General features: G+C 42.9%; 1 protein-coding gene across 1 annotated transcript; it reads left to right on the forward strand.

Moving 5' to 3' along the window:
* Positions 1-16,671: 16,671 nt before the first annotated feature.
* On the forward strand, positions 16,672-19,858 carry LOC143863458 (uncharacterized). Its single transcript, XM_077374121.1, has 3 exons — positions 16,672-18,396; positions 18,487-19,725; positions 19,850-19,858. The coding sequence occupies exons 1-3, from the start codon at positions 16,672-16,674 to the stop codon at positions 19,856-19,858; spliced, it is 2,973 nt and encodes a 990-aa protein (XP_077230236.1).
* The last annotated feature ends 1,300 nt before the right edge of the window (positions 19,859-21,158 follow it).

Below are 21,158 nucleotides of genomic sequence, written 5' to 3' on the forward strand. Positions count from 1 at the left end.
GCCCAGTCCGGTTCGGACCAGACTGCTTTTTGTCGTTTTGTTAAAACGCGTTATATCCAGTCCGGCTGGGGCCGGACTGATTTTTGTCGTCTTGCACCCAGTCCGGTTCGGACCGGACTGCTTTTTGTCGTTTTGTTGAAACGCGTTATATCCAGTCCGACTGGGGCCGGACTGATTTTTGTCGTCTTGCGCCCAGTCCGGTTCGGACCGGACTGCTTTTTGTCGTTTTGTTGAAACGCGTTATATCCAGTCCGGCTGGGGCCGGACTGATTTTTGTCGTCTTGCGCCCAGTCCGGTTCGGACCGGACTGCTTTTTGTCGTTTTGTTGAAACCTGGTATATCCAGTCCGGCCCCAGCCGGACTGATTTTTGTCGTCTTCCGCCCAGTCCGGTTCGGACCGGACTGCTTTTTGTCGTTTTGTTGAAACGCGTTATATCCAATCCGAGCACTGATTTTTGTCGTCTTGCGCCCAGTCCGGTTCGGACCGGACTGCTTTTTGTCGTTTTGTTGAAACGCGTTATATCCAGTCCGGCTGGGGCCAGACTGATTTTTGTCGTCTTGCGCCCAGTCCGGTTCGGACCGGACTGCTTTTTGTCGTTTTGTTGAAACGCGTTATATCCAGTCCGGCTGGGGCCGGACTGATTTTTGTCGTCTTGCGCCCAGTCCGGTTCGGACCGGACTGCTTTTTGTCGTTTTGTTGAAACGCGTTATATCCAGTCCGGCTGGGACCGGACTGATTTTTGTCGTCTTGCGCCCAGTCCGGTTCGGACCGGACTGCTTTTTGTCGTTTTGTTGAAACGCGTTATATCCAGTCCGGCTGGGGAAAATCCAGTACGGAGCACGGAGCACGGAAATTTTCTGGAGATGCAAATTTTTACGCGCGCAGAGACACGCGCGTGTTTGACCGTATTCTTGAGTGGGAGAATGTGCCCGTCATTAATAAGGGACACGTGGCGCTATTTGAGTGCTCTCGAGATGCGTGCATCGCATTTATTGCCCCACCGCCTCTGAAAAGTTATAAAAGGAGGTTTTCCCCTTTCATTTTTTTACTTTTCACTTTCTATCTTCTTTTCTCTTCTCTCTGTGAGCTCGACTTCGCAGTTCGCAGTTCGTAGTTGGAGTGGTGCAAGGGTTCGACGAGCTCTACTCACCGGTATTCCTCTCAGCCCTTCTCTTTACACATGTCTGATAGTAGTTCCCGTTCTGAGTCCGGTACGGAGTCCTCCACTAGTAGTAGTTCAGAATTTAGGCCGCCTCAGGAGCCTGTAATGGTTGAGTTATCCGCTAGGATAGACCTCGTAGATAGCGACGACGGAGGGGGTCAGTGACGAAGTGATATTAGACTTGAACACCACCCCACTCCCGACTGGTAGTCTCCCCCGAGCAGAAGGAAGTGTTGAAAGCGACGTTGGCGAGGCGTCCACAACATTCCTTCCTGGCCGGGCGGTGGAGGTGATCGCTAGAGCGCGAATGGAGGCCAACCCAAAGTACAATCTGCGAGCTTTGGTCGAGGAGAATTACCTCACAAGGTCCATGTTGGGGGATATTCGAGACAAGTACTGCGTGCCCCCAAGATTTGAACTGATGGCAGCTATAGAGGGAGACAGAGCCTGTAACGAGAGCCGGGATCTCTGTATCTACGAGGAGTCGCTGAGGGCGGGACTCCGATTTCCTTTGCACCCATTTTTCGCAGCGGTGCTTCGATACTACGGACTGGCCCCAGCTCAAGTAGCTCCGAACTCGTGAAGACTACTGACTGGGTTCTTGTATCTCGTCCACGGCCGGTTAGAGAGGAGCGTGAGTTTGTCGCTATTCCGTGCTTGCGCACATCTGAAGAGGCATAAGGAAGGGGGCTTTATCTACATCAGCCAGCGCCCTGAGCTAAAAATCATTACCGGCATCCCCTCGTCGATACATTCGTGGAAGAATAGGTTCTTCTACGTCGAGGATAAGGAGGCCAGTGAGCCCTGGCCTGTCCCTCTAGTGTGGGACACTCCGGACACTTCCAAATTAAGTCGAAAGCCGCTCCTCGAGGGTGAGGATAGAGAGACTTTCGCCTTGATGCGGAAGGAGATCGAGCAATCGGGCCTTATCCGTTGTGCAGAGTTTTCAGGAGAGGAGATGCTGGTTGGGCTGGGCGTGAGTGCCGCGACTCCAGAACATATGTAGCTAGACCTGTCTTTAGAATTCGTTTACTTTTGTATACTTGCTTCTGATTGCTTACTTGCTTTGCAGAGATGAAGAAACAATCAACAGTTGAGAAAATAAGACAGGGAGCCCAGCCGCGGGCACAGGAGGGTGCTACACAGGCACAACAGGAGCGCCAGAAGAGAAAGGCGACTGTACTGGCGAGTCCGGCCCCATCACGAGGCACTCCTCCACCCCCAGCTCAGAGGGCCAAGACTACAGTGAAGCTAGTAGGCCCCTTTGCCCAGGGTGGTGGCTCTTCTAGGTCCGGTGGTGCTTCTACTGGAACCGGTTCTGGAGCCCGTCCTCCTACGGGACTGAGTGAGAACGTTTTTCGGCCCAATTGGGCCGTTCTGAAGGATGATACTGCCCTAGGCGAGAGCCGAGTAGCAGGGGAGATCATGAGCAAGTGTCTGCTGCGAAAGGACAAGCAACAGGTCCTTCGCGAGCCGCCAGCTACAGGGGAGGAGGCGGTGTTGTCCTCGCTTTACCAGGTAAGAAAAAGATGTAGTTTGCTACCTTTCTGTCCATTTTTTCTTTTGTCTATACATCGCTGATGCTTGCTCCTTTCTGCAGATCTCACTATACTACAATGATCTCAAGGAGAAGAGTAAGAAGTTCTCCGACGCCATCACCACATCTGAAGAGGTGAACGGAAAGCTGGCCGCTGAGGTCCAAGAGCTTCAAACGAGCATCGGACGAGTACAGGAGGAGAAGAAGCTGTTTATAGAGGACTTGGCCATAGAGAAGAAGAAGCTGGTCAAGGCTGCCGAAGCCATGGAGGCCCAAAGAGGAAGAGCCAAAGAGAGGCAGGAGGCAGCAGTGAAGGAGGCCACAGAGGCGAAGGAGGCTGAACTTTTCAGCTTGTCGAGTGAGGCTTATAGTCTTGGATACTACGACTGCCTCCAGGAGCTCCAGGCCTGCAATCCAAACTTAGTGATGGAGAATATGACTCTTCCTGCCAGGCCGAAGATTACTGATGAGGAGCCAGATGCTCCTGCTGATGCTCCTGCTGACATCACCTCTCTTCCAGATGCTTAGTATTTTTCTGTTTTTATTTTGTAATGGTCCTTGAGACCCTGGAATTTTTGACAGCCTTTTGAGGTTAATTTTGTAATGGCCCTCGAGACCCGACACTCTGATTAATGAAATCATACTTGTCCTATTCTGTTTTCTTTGTCTCTAATAAGCTTTAACTGTTAACTGAGTGACTTGCTCGACTTGCCCTTTAGTTTTGATAACCTGAGACCAAGGCTGTTGATGGCCAAATTTTGACAAACCGGCTTTCCAATGAGTACCCAAGTGCTGTGAACTGGGTTTCCAGTGAGTACCCAAGTGCTGTGAACTGGGTTTCCAGAGAGTACCCAAGTTTAAGAACTGGGTTTCCAGTGAGTACCAAAGTGCTGTGAACTGGGTTTCCAGTGAGTACCCAAGTTTTATGAACTGGGTTTCCAGTGAGTACCCAAGTTTTGTGAACTGGGTTTCCAGTGAGTACCCAAGTTTAAGAACTGGGTTTCCAGTGAGTACCCAAGTTTTGTGAACTGGGTTTCCAATGAGTACCCAAGTTTTGTGAACTGGGTTTCCAGTGAGTACCCAAGTTTAAGAACTGGGTTTCCAGTGAGTACCCAAGTTTTGTGAACTGGGTTTCCAATGAGTAAGGGTGAAACTGAGTCTGCAAAAAACATTATTTATTCATAATAACAAATTTACAAATTTACAAAGTCACCTTTTTACGCCGGACATTTTGACTATTGATAATATCTCCTGAGATTTCTAGAGTTCCATGCGTGGGGTAATAAGTACTCCTCCAGCGTCTCTAGCTTGTAGCTTCCTGGGCGGATAACTTCTTTCACCCGATACGGTCCTTCCCAAGTTGGGGAGAGTTTTCCGACTTTCGTCGGTTGGGAGACCACTGCCTTTCTCAGGACCAAATCCCCTGTCCTGAATTCTCTGGGACGAATTTTGGAGTTGTGATAATTAGATACCCTCTGCTTGTAAGCAGCGACCCGGATTCGAGATTCTTCCCGGATCTCTTCTAGCAAGTCGAGATTGGCGCGGAGCCCGTCGCTGTTAAGCTGCTCATTGAAGCTGGTGATTCTGGGAGATGGAGCGCCTATATCAACCGGTATCACAGCCTCAGTACCAAAAGAGAGGTTGAACGGTGATTCACCAGTTGTCGTACGAGGAGTAGTACGATATGCCCATAGAACGTGGTAGAGCTCATCTGCCCATCGACCAACTTTTTCATCCAGTCTCTTCTTTATCCCCTGAAGCAGGATTCTGTTAGTCACTTCCGTTTGCCCATTGGTCTGGGGGTGAGCCACCGAAGTGAACCTCTGTTCAATCTTTAGATCGGAGCAGAATTTCTTAAAGTTCCGGCAGTCAAACTGTTTGCCGTTATCGGTTATCAAGGCACGGGGAATCCCAAATCAGCAAACTACTGATTTCCAGAAGAAGTTCTGCACATTTTGTTCTGTGATCTGTGCTAGAGGTTCTACCTCCACCCACTTAGTGAAATAGTCGATCGCCACTACCACGAACATGCGCTTTCCAGAGGCCGGTGGGAAAGGGCCCAGGATGCCCATCCCCCATACTGCGAAGGGGAGTGGACTAATAATTGGAGCCATTGCTACAGCGGGCTGGTGGATGGTGGGAGAGAACTTCTGACACCTCTCACACCTTTTAACCAGACTCAGTGCATCCTGCCTTATGGTAGGCCAATACAGTCCTCTGAGCAGTACTTTTATCGCCAGGGCTTTGCCCCCCAGATGTTCTCCGCAAATTCCTTCATGAGTCTCCTGCAGTGCGTACGCGGCGTCGCTCGGTCTCAGACACTTCAGATATGGGAGAGTATAGGATCTTTTATACAAGATGTCACTGCTGAGGGAGAATCGGGCAGCTCTCTGTATCACCTTGCGAGCTTCCTTTTTGTCCTGAGGGAGTTTACCGTCGCGGAGGTAATTGATGATCTCATCCATCCAGCACGGCTCATCTTCCACCTGCATGACTTCCATGGCTTTACTTTCGATGCTGGACCTTTGTAGGAACTCCATGTGTATGCTTCCGAGAGTAGTATATCCAGAGGCAGCCAGTTTTGACAGCACGTTGGCTTTGGCATTTTCTGTTCTTGGTACTTTGATGTCCTCGAAACTTGCAAACCGGCTGGAAAGTTGGCGAACCTTGGCGAGGTACTTAATCATACGCTCGTCTCGAGCTTCGTAGACCCCTTGGATCTGGTTTGCTACCAGCTGCGAGTCGTAGTATGCTTTTAATTTCTGGGCGCCGGTCTGAATTGCTAGGCTCATTCCGGCAAGGAGGGCTTCATATTCTGCCTCATTGTTAGATGCACGGAATCCGAATCTAAGGGCATAATCCGCAGTGAACTCATCAGGCCCAGTGAGGATGAGGCCCGCTCCACAGCCGTTTTTATTTGAAGATCCGTCGACATATACTTCCCAAGTTGGTGTGCTGGTTATGGAGTCATGTTCTGCTGACGGTGGCCTGATTTCCATCTGAATTTCCTCTGCTATACATTCTTCAGGAACTGCTCTCTCTACAACTGGGAGCTGTACTGCTTCAGGATCAACGAGCTGTTGGGGGATGGTGCACTCAGCCACGAAGTCTGCCAGTACTTGAGCTTTGATGGCTGGCCTAGGCACGTACTGAATATCGAACTCGCTTAGCTCCACAGCCCATTTCACAAGTCGCCAGGAGATATTTGGTCGATGAAGTACTTGCCGGAGTGGCTGATCAGTCAGAACTTTTATGGTGTGGGCTTGAAAGTAAGGCCTTAACTTCCTGGCCGCCATTACCAGCGCGTAAGCCAATTTCTCGACCCGCTGGTACCTTATTTCTGCGTCGTGAAGAACCTTGCTAACGTAGTAGATAGGCTTTTGTTGGCGGTGTTCTTCACGGACGAGGACAGCTGCCAGAGCCGTGGAGCTAATGGAGAGATATAGAAATAGCTCCTCGCCCGGCTCCGGCTTTGTTAGTAGTGGTGGGGAGGACAGGTACTTCTTCAATTCCTCGAATGCGGTTTGGCATTCCTCCGTCCAGGGCGCGGCCTTGAGTCCTTTGACCGCACTGAAGAAGGGCAGGCACCTTTCTGTTGATTTCGAGATGAAGCGTCCTAGTGCGGCTATCATTCCCGTGAGCCGCTGGACTTTTCTGATAGTTTTTGGAACAGTGAGCTCCATCACAGCTTTGATCTTCTCCGGGTTTGCTTCTATCCCTCGCTGGCTTACCATGAATCCTAAAAACTTCCCTGAACTCACACCAAAGGTGCACTTTGTGGGATTAAGTTTCATGCTCTGCTTTTTCAGGACCTGAAACGTTTCCCTAAGATCAGATACATGATCCTGCGCATTGCGACTCTTGACCAGCATATCGTCCACATAGACCTCCATGTTACGGCCGATCTGGTTCAGAAAAAGTTTGTTCACCAGCCTTTGATAAGTAGCTCCGGCATTTTTGAGGCCAAAGGGCATAACTCGGTAGCAATAAGTCCCTTGATCTGTGACGAAGGAGGTCTTTGGTATATTCTCGTACATTCTGATCTGGTTGTATCCGGAGAAGGCGTCCATGAAGCTCAACAATTCCTGACCCGCTGTAGACACCCCATTTTGACTAAGCCCTAAACCTTCCCGGCTCGTGCCAAATCCATCTGAATCTCAGCATTAGGGTCCCAAACTTCGCCCTAGGCTGGATTAGGGTCTCTTTTAACCCCCTGCAAAATTTCATCGAGATCGGGACTCGTTTGCCCAACAATCAGGCTGAAATGGTGTGTGTAGTGCAAATGAGGGGAAGGCCCACTAGGTTTTCATTTTACCCTAAAAACCTTGTATTTTAGGGAAAATTCAAGTTATCCAAAGACCCCAAATATCCATGAATACATTTTTAGAAGCCTTAGGATCCCAGAATTGTCTCGGCAAAATTTCAGAAAAATCCGCCAAGAAAATTTGAAAAAGACAAGTTGAGTTAGTGCTGTTATCAAGTATAGGGGGTGCATTATCCCAGAGGAGTCGCGCATTTGTGCGCCCATCAATTTTGGTGCCAATATCAACTTCATATTTTTCCTATAAATACTCACTTAAGCTCATTTTTAAGAAAATCTTAGCTTTTTACTAATTTCTAGAGAGAGAGACTCTGAGGAGAGAGAAATTAGATCTGCAACTCAAAACTTCCTCTTTTTTTTTCCATTTTTTCCGTCCAATCTCTTCTTCTCCGGCCAAGATTCCGGCCGGGATCAGGCACATCTCTGACCGATAGTAGTGTTGTTCTCGTCTGCTTCCTTTTTCTTCTTAATCTAGCATGTTCTCATTCCTTTTGAAACCCTAACTTTCAATTGAACCTTAGATCTTTTTCCCTAAAATCCGAGCCTTAACCTGATCTGATCTTCCGATCATTTTCTCCGATTGAAGCTCCGGTCATTAAAGTTCTACCAGATCTGCCGGATTCTGACCGTGTTTTGATTGGCTAATTTCAAATTGCAGAGAGAAAACAAGAGAGCCTGAGAGGAATTCTCCCAAACCCTAACCTAAGTTTCATCTCCTCCAAGGAATCCGAAAAGAAATCAAGGAGAGAGAAGTTAGAAAGCTAGAAAAGAGGAGTCAGATTTTCCTCTCCGGCCAGCCTCTACAAGTTCAAACTCACGTTTTCATTCAGAGATTCAGAGAAAGAAGGTTAAAATCAGCAGAGAGGGAAAAGGTAAGTAATCATTTCAACAAAAATGAACATGAATTTCTTGTTGTTTTGATTAAAATGCTAGATGCTTGAATGTGATGGTTTGTTTTTGCTGATGTTTACATTTTTGGAGCATATTTTCTAAACCTTTCCTAAAATTTTCTTTACTACATTACACCAGATCTACTTTTAATGCTTCATTGCTTACGTGAGAGTATGTTTAAGTTGTTAAAATGAGTGATTTTTAATTGGCAAAGATAATGATTTCAAAGGAAATTTAGAACATGTTTTGATATATTTGTTAAGGGAATTTTAGAGCATATTCTATGCACAGTATGATGAAATTTTAGGATATGATCTGTTGCATTTATTGAGAGGATTTACAGTATATTTTGTTACACTAGTTGATAAGAATACAAAACATGATTTGTCACCTTTATTTACGTAATTCAAAGTATGTTCTGTTACAATGGTTAACAAAACATAGAATATGTTCTAGATTGTATGGAAGTTAAAAGAAATAAAAATCCAATTAGCTATCTATGCTTTAAGATCCAAATCAGTTGAAGTAATTGAGATAGATGATGCCCTACTTAAGCTCACCCGTTTGGAACTTCTAAATGGTGCATATCATGATCTAGTTGTGAGTTCATCAATCCTATTCTGTCAAATGATGTTGTTATTATGAACCATTCAGAGCTTTTATTTTCAGAATTATTTTTTTATGAAAGAATTACTTAATATGAACAGCCCTGTAGTTTTTTCTAATAACCTATGGCAATTACTATTATGAGTTTCCACATTATGTAGCTTTAGCTCTATTGTTCTCAAGAATCGGTTGGGAGTGGGTAGATTGTGACTAGTATATTGGAATGGTTACATTTGGATTTTTGTACTATATTTGCGTGACCATTTGGATTATCCAACTGCTCTTATAGGTTTATGATTATTGCTTCACATTTATATGATGCATTGTTCCTTTATGAATGCTTGATTTGATAAATACCTTGTCATTTTCATAATCATATTTGGTTTACATGCGTAATTTCAGTCAACATGTTTCCCTTTTAGATTTTTCATAAGAGTGATTTGATTTTTTTTTATTTCTCTTTAAACATCAAGTGTCAAGCTGGGTTAGTACTGATGCTGAAATATGATTGTGATAATATCATTTTTTTTTTTTTATCTTTTACCATCATACAAAAACCGAAATGTGTCAGATGACCCAAGCCCAATTTTGAAGGGAATTACTTAATTGTGATAATACTCTTTCCCCTCTTATTCTCTTTTCTTTAGTTAGAGAATTCTTCTCCTTTCAAAAGTCTTAAAGCCCATTTCACGCACCAATCTGTCATTGTTTCAACACATAAATCTGTCTCTATTTTGGCACAAAATTCGTCATTATGTTTGCACAAAATCTGTCTAGAAGCCAACTCCCTGTTATACATAAAATCTGTCCACAATTCAGTCATGATTCAACCCCTATTTTACTGTAGTTTATCCCATGATTTAATCCCTGTTTTGAATGAGTCAGTCTTTGTTTTGGCACAATGCGAACCCAGTTTTAGCACAAAACAGCCCCTGTTTTGGCATAGTTAAAACAGCCCTTATTTTATCATGGATTCAGTTCAGTTTTGGCACATTTATCTGCTCAACAGTTCAGCCTAACTTTGCACTAAAAATAATAGTTCAGCCTTGCTTTAAGCACGTATTTTACCCTCAGATTCTGTCTAATTTTTCTGCACATATTCTATTTACAGATTCTGTCCAAAAATGCACATATTTTACTCACAGATTCTGTCCAGTTTTTTCTGCACATATTCTATTCACAGATTCTGTCCAATGTTGCACATATTTTTAATCCTTGAATCAGCCCCTGTTTAGTACAATCCTGACCATATATTTAGCTCACAGTTCTGCCAAAAGTACTGCCCCAATTCTTGTGGTGTAAATTCATCCATATGCTCCAGTTTTTGCGCAAATTAGATCATGAACATTTGATATTGATAGCTGTTGCACACCTATATTGATGTTGGTACTATTAAACATTTGCACAAAGTTGTTCAAAGCTTTTCTTTCAAGTTCTCTATATAGTTGAGGTTCATTTTTCTTATTAGTTTCCCTTGATCTTTAAGATGCTTATCCCAATGGGACAAATTTGAAATACTTTGGATTTAAGGTGTGGATTATTTGGGTAGCAATGTTTTGTTCTCCTGTCTTTGGTTTGTTCACCTGTATTTTTATACTAAGAATAGTATTTGATCATTGCATATTGTTCATGGCTGAAAAGGTCAATATGGCTAAATTGTGATCATGTTTTCATAAAAAAAATATATTTTGTTGATTATGCTTCATATTTAAAAGAATATCCAATTATATTAACTGTATGACTGTTTTGGAAATATGACACTGTTTAAATGCTCTTATAGTATTTAGATACATTTATATTCGATCATCATATTCTTTTCTTGTATTTGGGCTCAAGAAAATGGGTGTTTTAGATGAAGTAATTGTTGAAGATAGAACATTTACAGGTTGCTCTATTAGAATTATGTGTCAAATGATCATGCTGGAATCATTATTTTTAATATTTTTTTATGTTATGTTCAGTATAGATTTTGCATACACATCTTGGTGTTAGTATTTGAAATTAGATGCTATAGGATAGTTGTTACAAATTCAATTTTCCTTTAAAAATGCTTGCATTACTATTGTAAAGTATAGTTTTCTTTTTTTTTACACCACCAACTGATACAAGTTCAATTAGCTACCTAATTAATTTTGTATTGTGACAAAGGTACAGTTCCATGCTTTGGTATAATTTGTGTTTATTAGAATAAGAATGGGGATTATATGTAGGAGAGGGTGATGAAGGCGATAGCCCAAGCCCATTATTCTATACATAACTGCTGCCCTTTGATCTTTTTCACTAGTATATAGCTGCTGTCCATTAATGGTTCATTACTTGCTACCCCTTATTTTGCATAAATTGCTGCCCATTGGTTGTTTCACTAGCACATAATTGCTGTCCACTGATTAGTTTACTACTTGCTGCCTTATTTATTTAAATAAATTATTAATAGGAAGAAGGAGATCAGATGACTACTCTGTTCGATATTATCGACATGAGTACTGTCTGATCTCAAGGCGGGTTTAGAAATATTATCATGTGTATATGATATCAGATGATTACTTTGGCATCATCTGATTTCATTGGAGTCCCCGTATTGGGGTTTGTGGTTGGTTTTGAAGTGTTTAATATGGTTTTTACTTTATTAGGCTATCCAGCGGCTGGTCTGGACTAATTGGTGTTATTTATCATTTTATGATTGCTATTAGATTGTATATTCTTCTTTGCTTAGCACTTGATTTATTTTTATAAGAATAGAATGGAATTTGTGATTATCTGGTAGCCTTTTCCTCTCTTTTGATAGACTAACACAGTCTTACAGATTTCTGTTAAATTTTTCTAGATACTAGAATCCCCTCTCTTTGCAAGGGCGATGAAGGTGCTAGCCCAAGCTCATCTCTAGGGGGACTTGCACAGTCCAAATAGCATTCTATTTTCTCAAAAGACTTGCCTAGTCTTTTAGATCCAAATCTTTGGAGACAGGCATTGTCTCATTAATGAATCAACCTGAGTTAACCTCTAGAAGACTACCTCTAGTCTCATAGGTCTTAAACCCTCCTTTTTGTGCGTTGTTTGGTTTTGGGAGAACACCTTGCTCGGCTTGGCATCATACCCCTTACCTTATGGGTATTGGGTTGCACATTTGTTGCACCCTAGGGCTAGGTAGCTGTCCGGCCCGGTTGGGTGTTTTACTTAAACCAAATAGGCACAAGGTCTCTTTTTCCTTGTTCGCATTTTTTTTCCTCTGTCCTACCTATATGTCTAAGAGACTTGCCCAGTCTCATTCTATTAGCATCCTCATCTTTGTGCATCATTTGGTTTTGGGAGAACATCCTACTCGGCTTGGCATCATACCCCTTACCCTTATGGGTATTGGGTTGCACATTTGTTGCACCCTAGGGCTAGGTAGCTGTCCGGCCCGGCTGGGTGTTTTACCTTTACCAAATATGCACAAGGTCTCTTTTTCCTTATTACTTGTGAGCTTTATCTTAGTTTGATAGTCCACTAGCATAGGAATCCGTCCTTAGTCTAGAGAGTCAATCCTCTTGTTCAGGAATCAAATTCTATCATCATAGGGGTTAGGATTCTATTCTACCTCTCATCGTATCATGTTTTTATCCACTCTTACAAGGTATAGGATGCTGTCCAACCCTTGCAGAGCTGTGTTTCTGTTCTTTTCCCCCGCAAAGCATAGGATGCTGTCCAACCTTTGCGGGATATCAGGAGTCTGTCCTCCCTTTATGATGATAAGATTTGTCCCCCTTGAGTCAAAAACACTTAAAAACAACAAAAACATCTGAATAACCAAAAATCTCAAAAATCTTGAGTCATTAGGAGTAGTTAGGAAATCTGTTTCGAACTACGTTGGCTTGATCCTCTTCCACGAGGTACGTAGTGCAGCTTGGGATCTTTATCCCAAGTCCAGCCAAACCTTTAAAAATAAACATTTCGAACCTTCAAAAATACAAAACTTCTTCAAAACCTTTTCAAAAAGATCTTCCTCTAGAGTTAGGAGTTTGTCCTAGATAAAGAGTTTTAGAGTTTTGAGTTTGTCTTTTAATGTGTTGTGTGGTTTGTTTGTGTTTGTGTTAGAGTTAGGAGTTTGTCCTAGAGTTATAGGAGCGCCTCCGTCCAGTCAGTTGGCGATTCATATCGCCGACTGATGATTAAGTCTTGGATACGCTAGTGATCCCATTGTTTCCCTTAGGGCGTACAGCCTAGCTACACATAGATTATAGGAACCACCTGCATTAGCTTAGGGCTAACCTGCATTTAGTTAAGGCATATAGGGTGTCCTAAAATCTACAATCCATTGGAATTTAAATAATCACACAAGAAGCTTTAAGAACTAGTCCGGTCTTTTAGATCGAGTCTAGGATAGAAGTCTGGATGTCTTAGGCATCATAGCTTAGAATAGGTGCGAAGAACTACGTTGCCTTGATTCTCGTAGAGGCGGGGATACGTAGGCTTCTTTGGATGAACATCAGATCATCTAAAGACTCGGGCCTAGGTATAGATTAGAGTCTTAGGGTTGTATGGTATCGAGTCATTTTTCTATGTTTTGCAGTGTTTTCTTACTTTATTGCGCAGACCTTATATTTTTTTGGTGTGTCGTGCATGTGTTTGTTCATTAGAACTTAGACACCCATTAGGCATGTCACTTATAACCTAGCTATGCTTAGGTGACACATGTTTCTTTTATTTTATCTTGTGTGCCTTTGATTTCGTCTCCGAGACATGCATGATTAGATAGACGTCTTCTCGAAGATATTCATTCCCATTCCATATGATTTTCGCCCAAAGCTCTTCAAAATTATTAAGTAAATGGCATAAGAGACCAGGTGTTTGCACTTGGGCGGATGAGGTGCTCTTTAGACCTTCCGAATTCGTAACCAGGCACGAACCTTATTTTATATCTCTGGTTATCCGTTGCAACAGAGCATAGTATGGGATCCAGGGCCCATTTGCCTTTTTCCTTGGATGGCGACTCTTCTTTGTTTAAGGTACGCCTCGAATCTGGGCTAGTCCCCGAATCGGGAGGTATCTCACCTTTGTATCGCCACTCATGCTGTGAGGGGCATTATTCTTTCGAGAGTTCCTTGGTAGAGCTCTCCATTCACGTGGATGATCCTGAGACTGACTCGCGTGGGGGCACACGTCCTCACCACCGCGCCTCTCTCGGATCGGGGTCCACAGGCTGGCGACTCTGCTGGGGAGTTCTTGGAACATTGCCTAACTCTGTTAAAATGCCATTTGTTATTAATTTTGAAGAATTTTGAGCTGAAATCATTATAAATGGGAATGTAATCGCTTAAAATCCAGGGGCACCAGATAGGTGTTTAAAACAAGGGATTCACACATTGCACAGCATACGTCATTTTGTTCTTTATTTTCTTTTATTGATTTTCTTATTATTGGCTCCACGGGATAGATATAATGCGTGCCTCATGGGATATCACTATCCAGATGGTGCTGTGGTATCTATTACCAAGCTATGCGCCAGTGCTGCAGTCGTAAACACTCGGTGTACTTGTGTTTACAGCAGCCGGTGAGCAATGAAGCATACTGTATATAACACTCGGTGTACTTGTGTTATATACTTAAAGTATGGATCATATGCATAGTACCTGATATTGAGTCCGGAGCTCTACTTTTATTTTTACATATATTATGTACATGGATATATATGTTGATTTAGTAAAACCCAATTAGGATCTGCATGTGCTTATATATATATTGCATTCATATAAGGACGAAACATGTGTTGCTTACACATGTTGGAGCTTAGATTTAGAAGCCATGTCCTATCCATAGATTATTGCAGTTCACCTTATGTGACTACAGACGCAGTCCTAATACACTCACATGTCTGTCTTGAGTCAAGCTTCTTGACTCTATGGGATCATATTTAGGGCTGGTGCCCCTGATTAGGATATATATGTATATATCTATATTTTGATTATCAGATTAGAGCCTACTCATTAGTGAGGCTTCCTTATCTAATCAAATTAGTCATATTAGTCCGTTCTTCGGATCTAGACCCGACCAGTGGCTTTTACTTGCCCTCTCATGGTCGTGGCCTATCTTTTGCTCTAGTCATGGAGATTTTGTCCATATATCTTTTGATTATAAGATTAGGACCTACTTTCTAGTAGAGATTCCTAGCTTGAATCAATCAGTCGTGTATATTCATCTCTCAGATCTAAACCTAGCTAGTGGCTTCTACCTGTCACACTCATAGCTATGGTTTATTCCTTGACCTAATGATGATAAGTATTACCTGTTTTCATCCTTCAAATGCAAATCTCATTTATCCATTCTTTTGTTGTATTACTCAAATTATTGTTCGTCCTGTCTTAGATATGGTTGATAGCTTGTCTGCTGTCCCTATGACCATAGTCTATCATTATTGATCTTCTTGATCGTACATTTTTGTCGTCCACCTTTCAGTTTTAGATCCGGTCTATGATCTACTTTTGTCATTTTATGACCGTGGTCTCTTCCCTGAGTCTCTGATCATCTTTGATCATCAATGGAACATTTGATGTCGCCAATTATATCCTTCTTGTGATTATTGGTTAAGTCCATCTTTATTCTTTGTTTATTCCAAGTTATTCTCCATTCCCTAATTATCCCATCCTATTCTTTGTGTTTAGGTTAAATCATGGCGAATAATTTGTTGAAAGGCTGGATAAGCGAGACTATTGGGGCTCTTCCGCTAGAATCCTCGGATAGGAGTATGGCTGATCGGTTCATCTGTGCCTTCAATCATTTGAGTGTTTCCGATATAAATTGGAAGTTTCTCCAAGCAGCCGCTAGATTCTGGGATCCTAATCTTCATGTTTTTCGATTTGGATCATTCGAGCTTTGTCCTATATTCGAAGATTGGTGTGCTTTATTAGAGCTTCCAACAGATGGACTTTGGATACAATCTTCGAACATAGATTCCTCTCATTTCATTTTTTGCAAGCTATTCAAAAATCAAACCGTTGATGCACTTTCATGCTTAACGGATACGTGTGTGCAAGTTCAAAACCTCATCACCCTTTTTTCTGAAAACGTCGATCCTACTAACTCTCGTTTTCAGAGTTGTCGACGCAATGCTTTGATTTTTAGTGTCTTTGCGCGATATGTCATTCGGAAAAACCCTCGTGTTGCTCCGTTAACCTTGTTAACTGTGGTAGACCAAATTAACAAAGGGAGGAATCCCATTCCTACCATGTTAGCAGAGACCTTTTTGGGACTAGATCTTATTGCTTCCCAAAATATCAAAGACAATTTCTGTGGGTGTGTGAAGTTGTTGTATGTCTGGCTTAGTGAAAAATTTCAAATTCTTCAGCGACAAAATCCGTATACCCTGAAGAATTTCCATACATGGAAACCAATAGCCAACCAACCTCAGTCCATTGATGAATGGCACAATTGGTTACAACATGTAGAGGAGAGCCAGTTTCGCTGGGTAAGTCATTCATGTTTTCATGTTTTTACTAGCACTTACCCACATTCATTTGTTTACCTCATGGGTACCGAGAAATCTTCCTTTTATGCACCCATTCGAATTCTCCATCAGATTACGGGAATTCCATGTCCTCCCGGAATCATAGTCCCTCCTCTTTGTGAAGATCTTACTCCTGATCTCGTCCGATCCATTGTGGCTGCTTGGGGAAACAAAAATATAGAAAGGAGGTTAGGTTTATCTCGCAAATTCCGACGTGGAGAAATATCGGAAGAGCCCGCAAGCCGTCGAGCTCGGATTGAGGAACCTTGAAGATCCATATCATGTTTTGTTATTCCGATTTCTACATTTCCCATTCTTGTCAGTCTGTTTATCCAGCTGTGATCAGAGATTAATTTTTTTTCATCCGTTGTAATCACAATTTGGATTTTATTAATGAAAGTGTGTTTTTGTTTCTTTTGTCATTGTTTGATCAAGATAGTTTATCTCGATTATCAAAATTTTAATCTAGTGATTATACTTCCATTTCAGGATTCTTGATTGAGCAGCCATTGCTCCTAAGAAAATCCTCGTTTCAAAACCAACCTGGTCCCGTCAGACATCTGATTCCAGGCTGAGCCGGCAATCCTTGTCACCTTTTTCTTTTACTTCTCCTTTATCGCCTTCCTTGAATTTTCAAGAAATACTTTCACCAGTCCAACCAACCCCTGAAATGATGGCAGAGAATGGGCAAAATAGTATGGACACCAATGAGATGATGAAAGCGATAATGTTACAATTGAGTACCATTAATGAAGAAATAGCCCGATTAAAGAATGACAGAGAATCTACTACCAAGAATCCTGCACCTCAGCAAACCCCAATCATGCCTCGCCCACCTCCTACGATGGCTCAGCCTCCTGTGTTGCCGGTCTTTGACAATTCTGATGACGAGCAGTATGAAGAAGAGAACTGTCTCCCCCATCTGGATAAAGGCAAGGGGATAGTCGATAGGTTGGATAAGATGGCCCAGGAGATGGAGAGCATGAAAATGCAGGGTCCGAAAAAATTAAACATGGCCGAGTATATGATAATACCGGGAGTTGTGCTACCTCCTAATTTCAAGATGCCGGATCATGATAAGTATGATGGGACAGGATGTCCCAAGAGTCATCTGAAAGCCCTTATTCCTCTCTTACAGCAGCATGGGCTTACTCCAGAGCAGATTGCTCTTCTTTTCCCTAGATCTCTTACTGGAACAGCAAAGAAATGGTTTTTGAGCTTGAAAACCGAAGAGATCAGAACCTTGGAAGATGTTGCAAATCGATTCGTCGAGCAATTTTCCATGGAAGAAGGGATAGATGTAACTAAAAGAGACCTGAAGGCATTGAAGCAAGGTCACAATGAGACCTTCACGTCCTTCATTCGCCGATGGAGGCGAAAGGCAGCGCAGATGACTCACCGTTTGCCTGACTCAGAGCAGATTAAGATTGTTGTGAAAAACTTATCATCTCAATACTATCACCACATGGCGATCCAGTACTTCATTGATTTTGATTTTCTAATCAAAACCGGAACTCAAATCGAAGATGCTTTGTCCAAGGGACTGAGATCAAGACCTTCGTCTGATGTGAGAGAAGGAAAAAGACCTATTGTGGCACCAAAGGAGGTGCACAATGTTAACTATACCGGGCCTCCCAATTATGCCAGACCACCAGGTTATGACCGACCGCAATCCAGAGCAGTGACCGAGGTCAGGAGGCCGATGGAAAAGAAGGTCTTTCGTCAGTTCGACCCTCTCCCTTACTCTTTATCAGTGGCTTTGAAGAAGTTACTGAGAGATAAAAAAATCACTTTGTTGGAACCTAGAGAGCTTCCTAACCCTTTGCCCAAGTATTGGAGGAAGGACCAGTACTGCGATTATCATCAGAATTCAGGGCATTTGACTGACAAATGCATGGCTTTAAGACACAAGATCCAAGACATGATAGAAGCAAAGGATCTTGCCGTTGAAGCACCGAATGTCACTAGAAACCCATTGCCTACACATGCAATGCCTCCCCCGAACGTGTATGCCATTTTCACTGAAGAAATCCTCTTAGATCACTCCCGTATTTGTGCGGTTATTTCTGATAGACCGTATGTTCTGAGATGGGATGATGAAGATGAAGCGATCGAAAACAAGAAACCTTACATATTGTCCCCTCTAGATGAAGGATTAACAGGATCCTCTGAGTGTTCTTGTTCTTATGTCCTCAAGAGTGAGGAGGAAGAAGAGATGAAAGAAAAAGTCCCCTATGTTTTGAGACTAGAGGAAGAAGACTTGTTGCTTCTAGAGGATCAGTGTGACGAGCTTCGTCATGTCACACGTGGTGGTCGGGTCTTTAAGCCAGTTGAACTCAGAGCTGAGAATCCTGCCGAAATAGCCCGAGCATCAGAAAATCAGTGGCAAAGACAGACTGTAGAAGAAGAAGAAGACAACTTGTTGAAACAATTGAAGAAAACACAAGCTAATGTTTCAATTTGGGGTTTGTTGATGGCATCCCCAAAGCACCGACAAGTTGTACTTCGAGAGCTTAACGCATCCCAAGTGTCAGTCGAGATTACTCCTGACGAACTAGTCAGTCTAGTTGCCATGGCAAGGGCCTCAAAGACTTTATCCTTCACTGATGAGGATTTGCCTCCGGAGGGTAGAGATCACACTCGACCTCTCAGGATTACCATAATCTGCAACAAGAAAAGAGTACCTGAAGTGCTAGTAGACAACGGGTCTGCTCTAAACGTATGTCCTTTGAGCACCGCTGTTACTTTGGGATTTGGGCCCAACAACTTCATACCATCTGAGCAAGGCATATTAGCATATGATGGTACGAGAAGAGACGTGATCGGGATACTGGCCACCGATATCGAAATAGGGGGAGAAACCTTTGAGGTTGAATTCCAAGTACTCGATATAAAGACTTCTTTCTTCCTTCTTCTGGGCCGACCTTGGCTGCACAAGGTCGGAGTTATTCCTTCAACTTTGCATCAGAAGTTGAAATTTGTTAGGAATAACAAAGTGATAACGGTCCGAGGAGACCCTGAGCCGGAAGTTGGACAAATAACATCTGAACTGAACCCTGAAAAATCAAGAGATGTTAGTTTAACCGGTTTTTCTTTAGAAATCTCTACAATTTCCTTTGGGGAAGCAATGAATGAAGAGATAATGTTTTTATCAAGCACGAACACTCAAGTGGTGAAGATAATGCGAAAATATGGTTATGTCCCGGGAACTGGTCTGGGAAGAAATCTGCAGGGCCCAACTGAGTGGCCGGAATTGAAAGCAGTCGGCGGATTATTCGGGTTAGGGTACGAGCCAACTCCGAAAGAGGTTCAAGAAATGAAGCGTTATATGATGAAGTGGGCTGAATGCCGTCGTCGGGGTACAGAATTTCCGACAGGACCGTACAGCATGATTATGAATGGCCGATTCAGAAGAGAAGGGGCAGACTGTCCGTTCTATGGTTTTCCTGAGACCTGGTGCGATAAGACTGGGAAGAGGCTTCCAGGGTTAGAGATCTTCTTCACAGATGAGTTGTCAGAAGATTTCTACAGTGAGCAGTTTGCCTTGGCATCGATAGCAGAAAAACCAGCTGCAGATTGGGCAGAAAATATTGAGCCGCATCTCCTAGACTCCCTATATCAGGTTGAGGCCCCAATCATCGCTATGATTGGAGGAGATGTGCCCTTCACGAGCCCAAGGGATTGCATTACTCCAGCCACTGGACCCTTAGACAATTGGACCGCACAGGTTATACCCCAAGTAGTCCTCCAGTATAGTCCAGTCCTTTCAAAAGAGTCAGTCATTTCAAAAAATGTGTCAGTTTCTGAGTTCAACCCAGAGTCTGTCATTTCTAACTTTTCTTTTGATGCAGGTACCATAGAGGTCGGAGTAGTTCTCGGAGGTGGTGAAGAGTCGGTCCCTGTCGAGTCTCAGTCAGAGGATGTTTTTGCTGATTCTTCATTTGTACATAGTCCTGTCTATGTTGATACTGATGTCAACATGTCATTTCATTTGAATTCAGAGTCTGTAACACCCGATGTGGGTGAATCATTCGATGTAATCATCAATTCTGCAAAAGAAATAAAAGACTCATTTGTGTACGATCCTGTCTTTATTTCTAATTCTGTTTCTGATTCTGCTTCAAAGCCTGATCAAATAACTAATAATAATAATAATCAAGACTCCCCCTCAAACGAGGAAGCCGACGAAACTCCTTTTGAAATCAAATACATGATTCAACAAGAGGAGATTCGCCGAGCAAAACCACTCGAAGAAGAAATTGAAACTGTAAATATAGGTGATGAAACTTTAATTCGGGAGATTCGGATTGGCAAAACTTTATCTCCTGAGGAGCGCAAAGAATTAATCACCTTGCTAAAAGAGTTTAAGGAGGTCTTTGCTTGGTCTTACGATGACATGCCGGGATTGAGCGAAGATATTGTCCAACACAGATTACCTCTAATCCCTGGCATAAAGCCTAAGAAGCAAAAACTCCGAAAACTTAAAACAGAATGGGAGTTAAAGGTTCATGATGAGGTGAAGAAACTACTTGAGGTAAAATTCATTGAAGTAGTGGAATATCCCGAATGGCTTGCAAATATAGTTCCTGTGCCCAAGAAAGATGGAAAAGTCAGGATGTGCGTTGACTTCAGAGATCTGAACAAGGCCAGTCCGAAAGATGATTTTCCTCTTCCGAACATTGATATCCTAGTAGACAACACTGCTGGACATGCTCTGTTATCCTTCATGGATGGGTTTTCAGGCTACAATCAGATCAAGATGGCGCCCGAGGACATGATGAAGACGGCATTTATTACTCAGTGGGGGACATATTGCTATAGAGTTATGCCGTTTGGACTCAAGAATGCTGGTGCCACCTATCAGAGGGCTGCAACTACTCTTCTTCATGACATGATTCATAAGGAGGTCGAGGTCTATGTCGATGACATGATTGTCAAAGGCAAGACTCGGCCAGAGCATACAGTCGCTTTGAGAAAGTTCTTTGAGCGAATCCGAAAGTTTCAACTTCGCTTGAACCCAAATAAATGTGTATTTGGGGTCACGTCAGGGAAGTTGCTGGGATTCATGGTCAGTGAAAGAGGAATCGAAGTGGACCCTCAGAAAATCAAGGCTATCCAAGAAATGCAACCACCAAAGACGGAAAAGCAAATTCGTGGATT

Source organism: Tasmannia lanceolata, unplaced genomic scaffold, assembly GCF_043159265.1.
Source record: "Tasmannia lanceolata isolate RefF3 unplaced genomic scaffold, GAP_Taslan_0.1 ptg000044l, whole genome shotgun sequence".
Classification (NCBI taxonomy): Eukaryota; Viridiplantae; Streptophyta; class Magnoliopsida; order Canellales; family Winteraceae; genus Tasmannia; species Tasmannia lanceolata.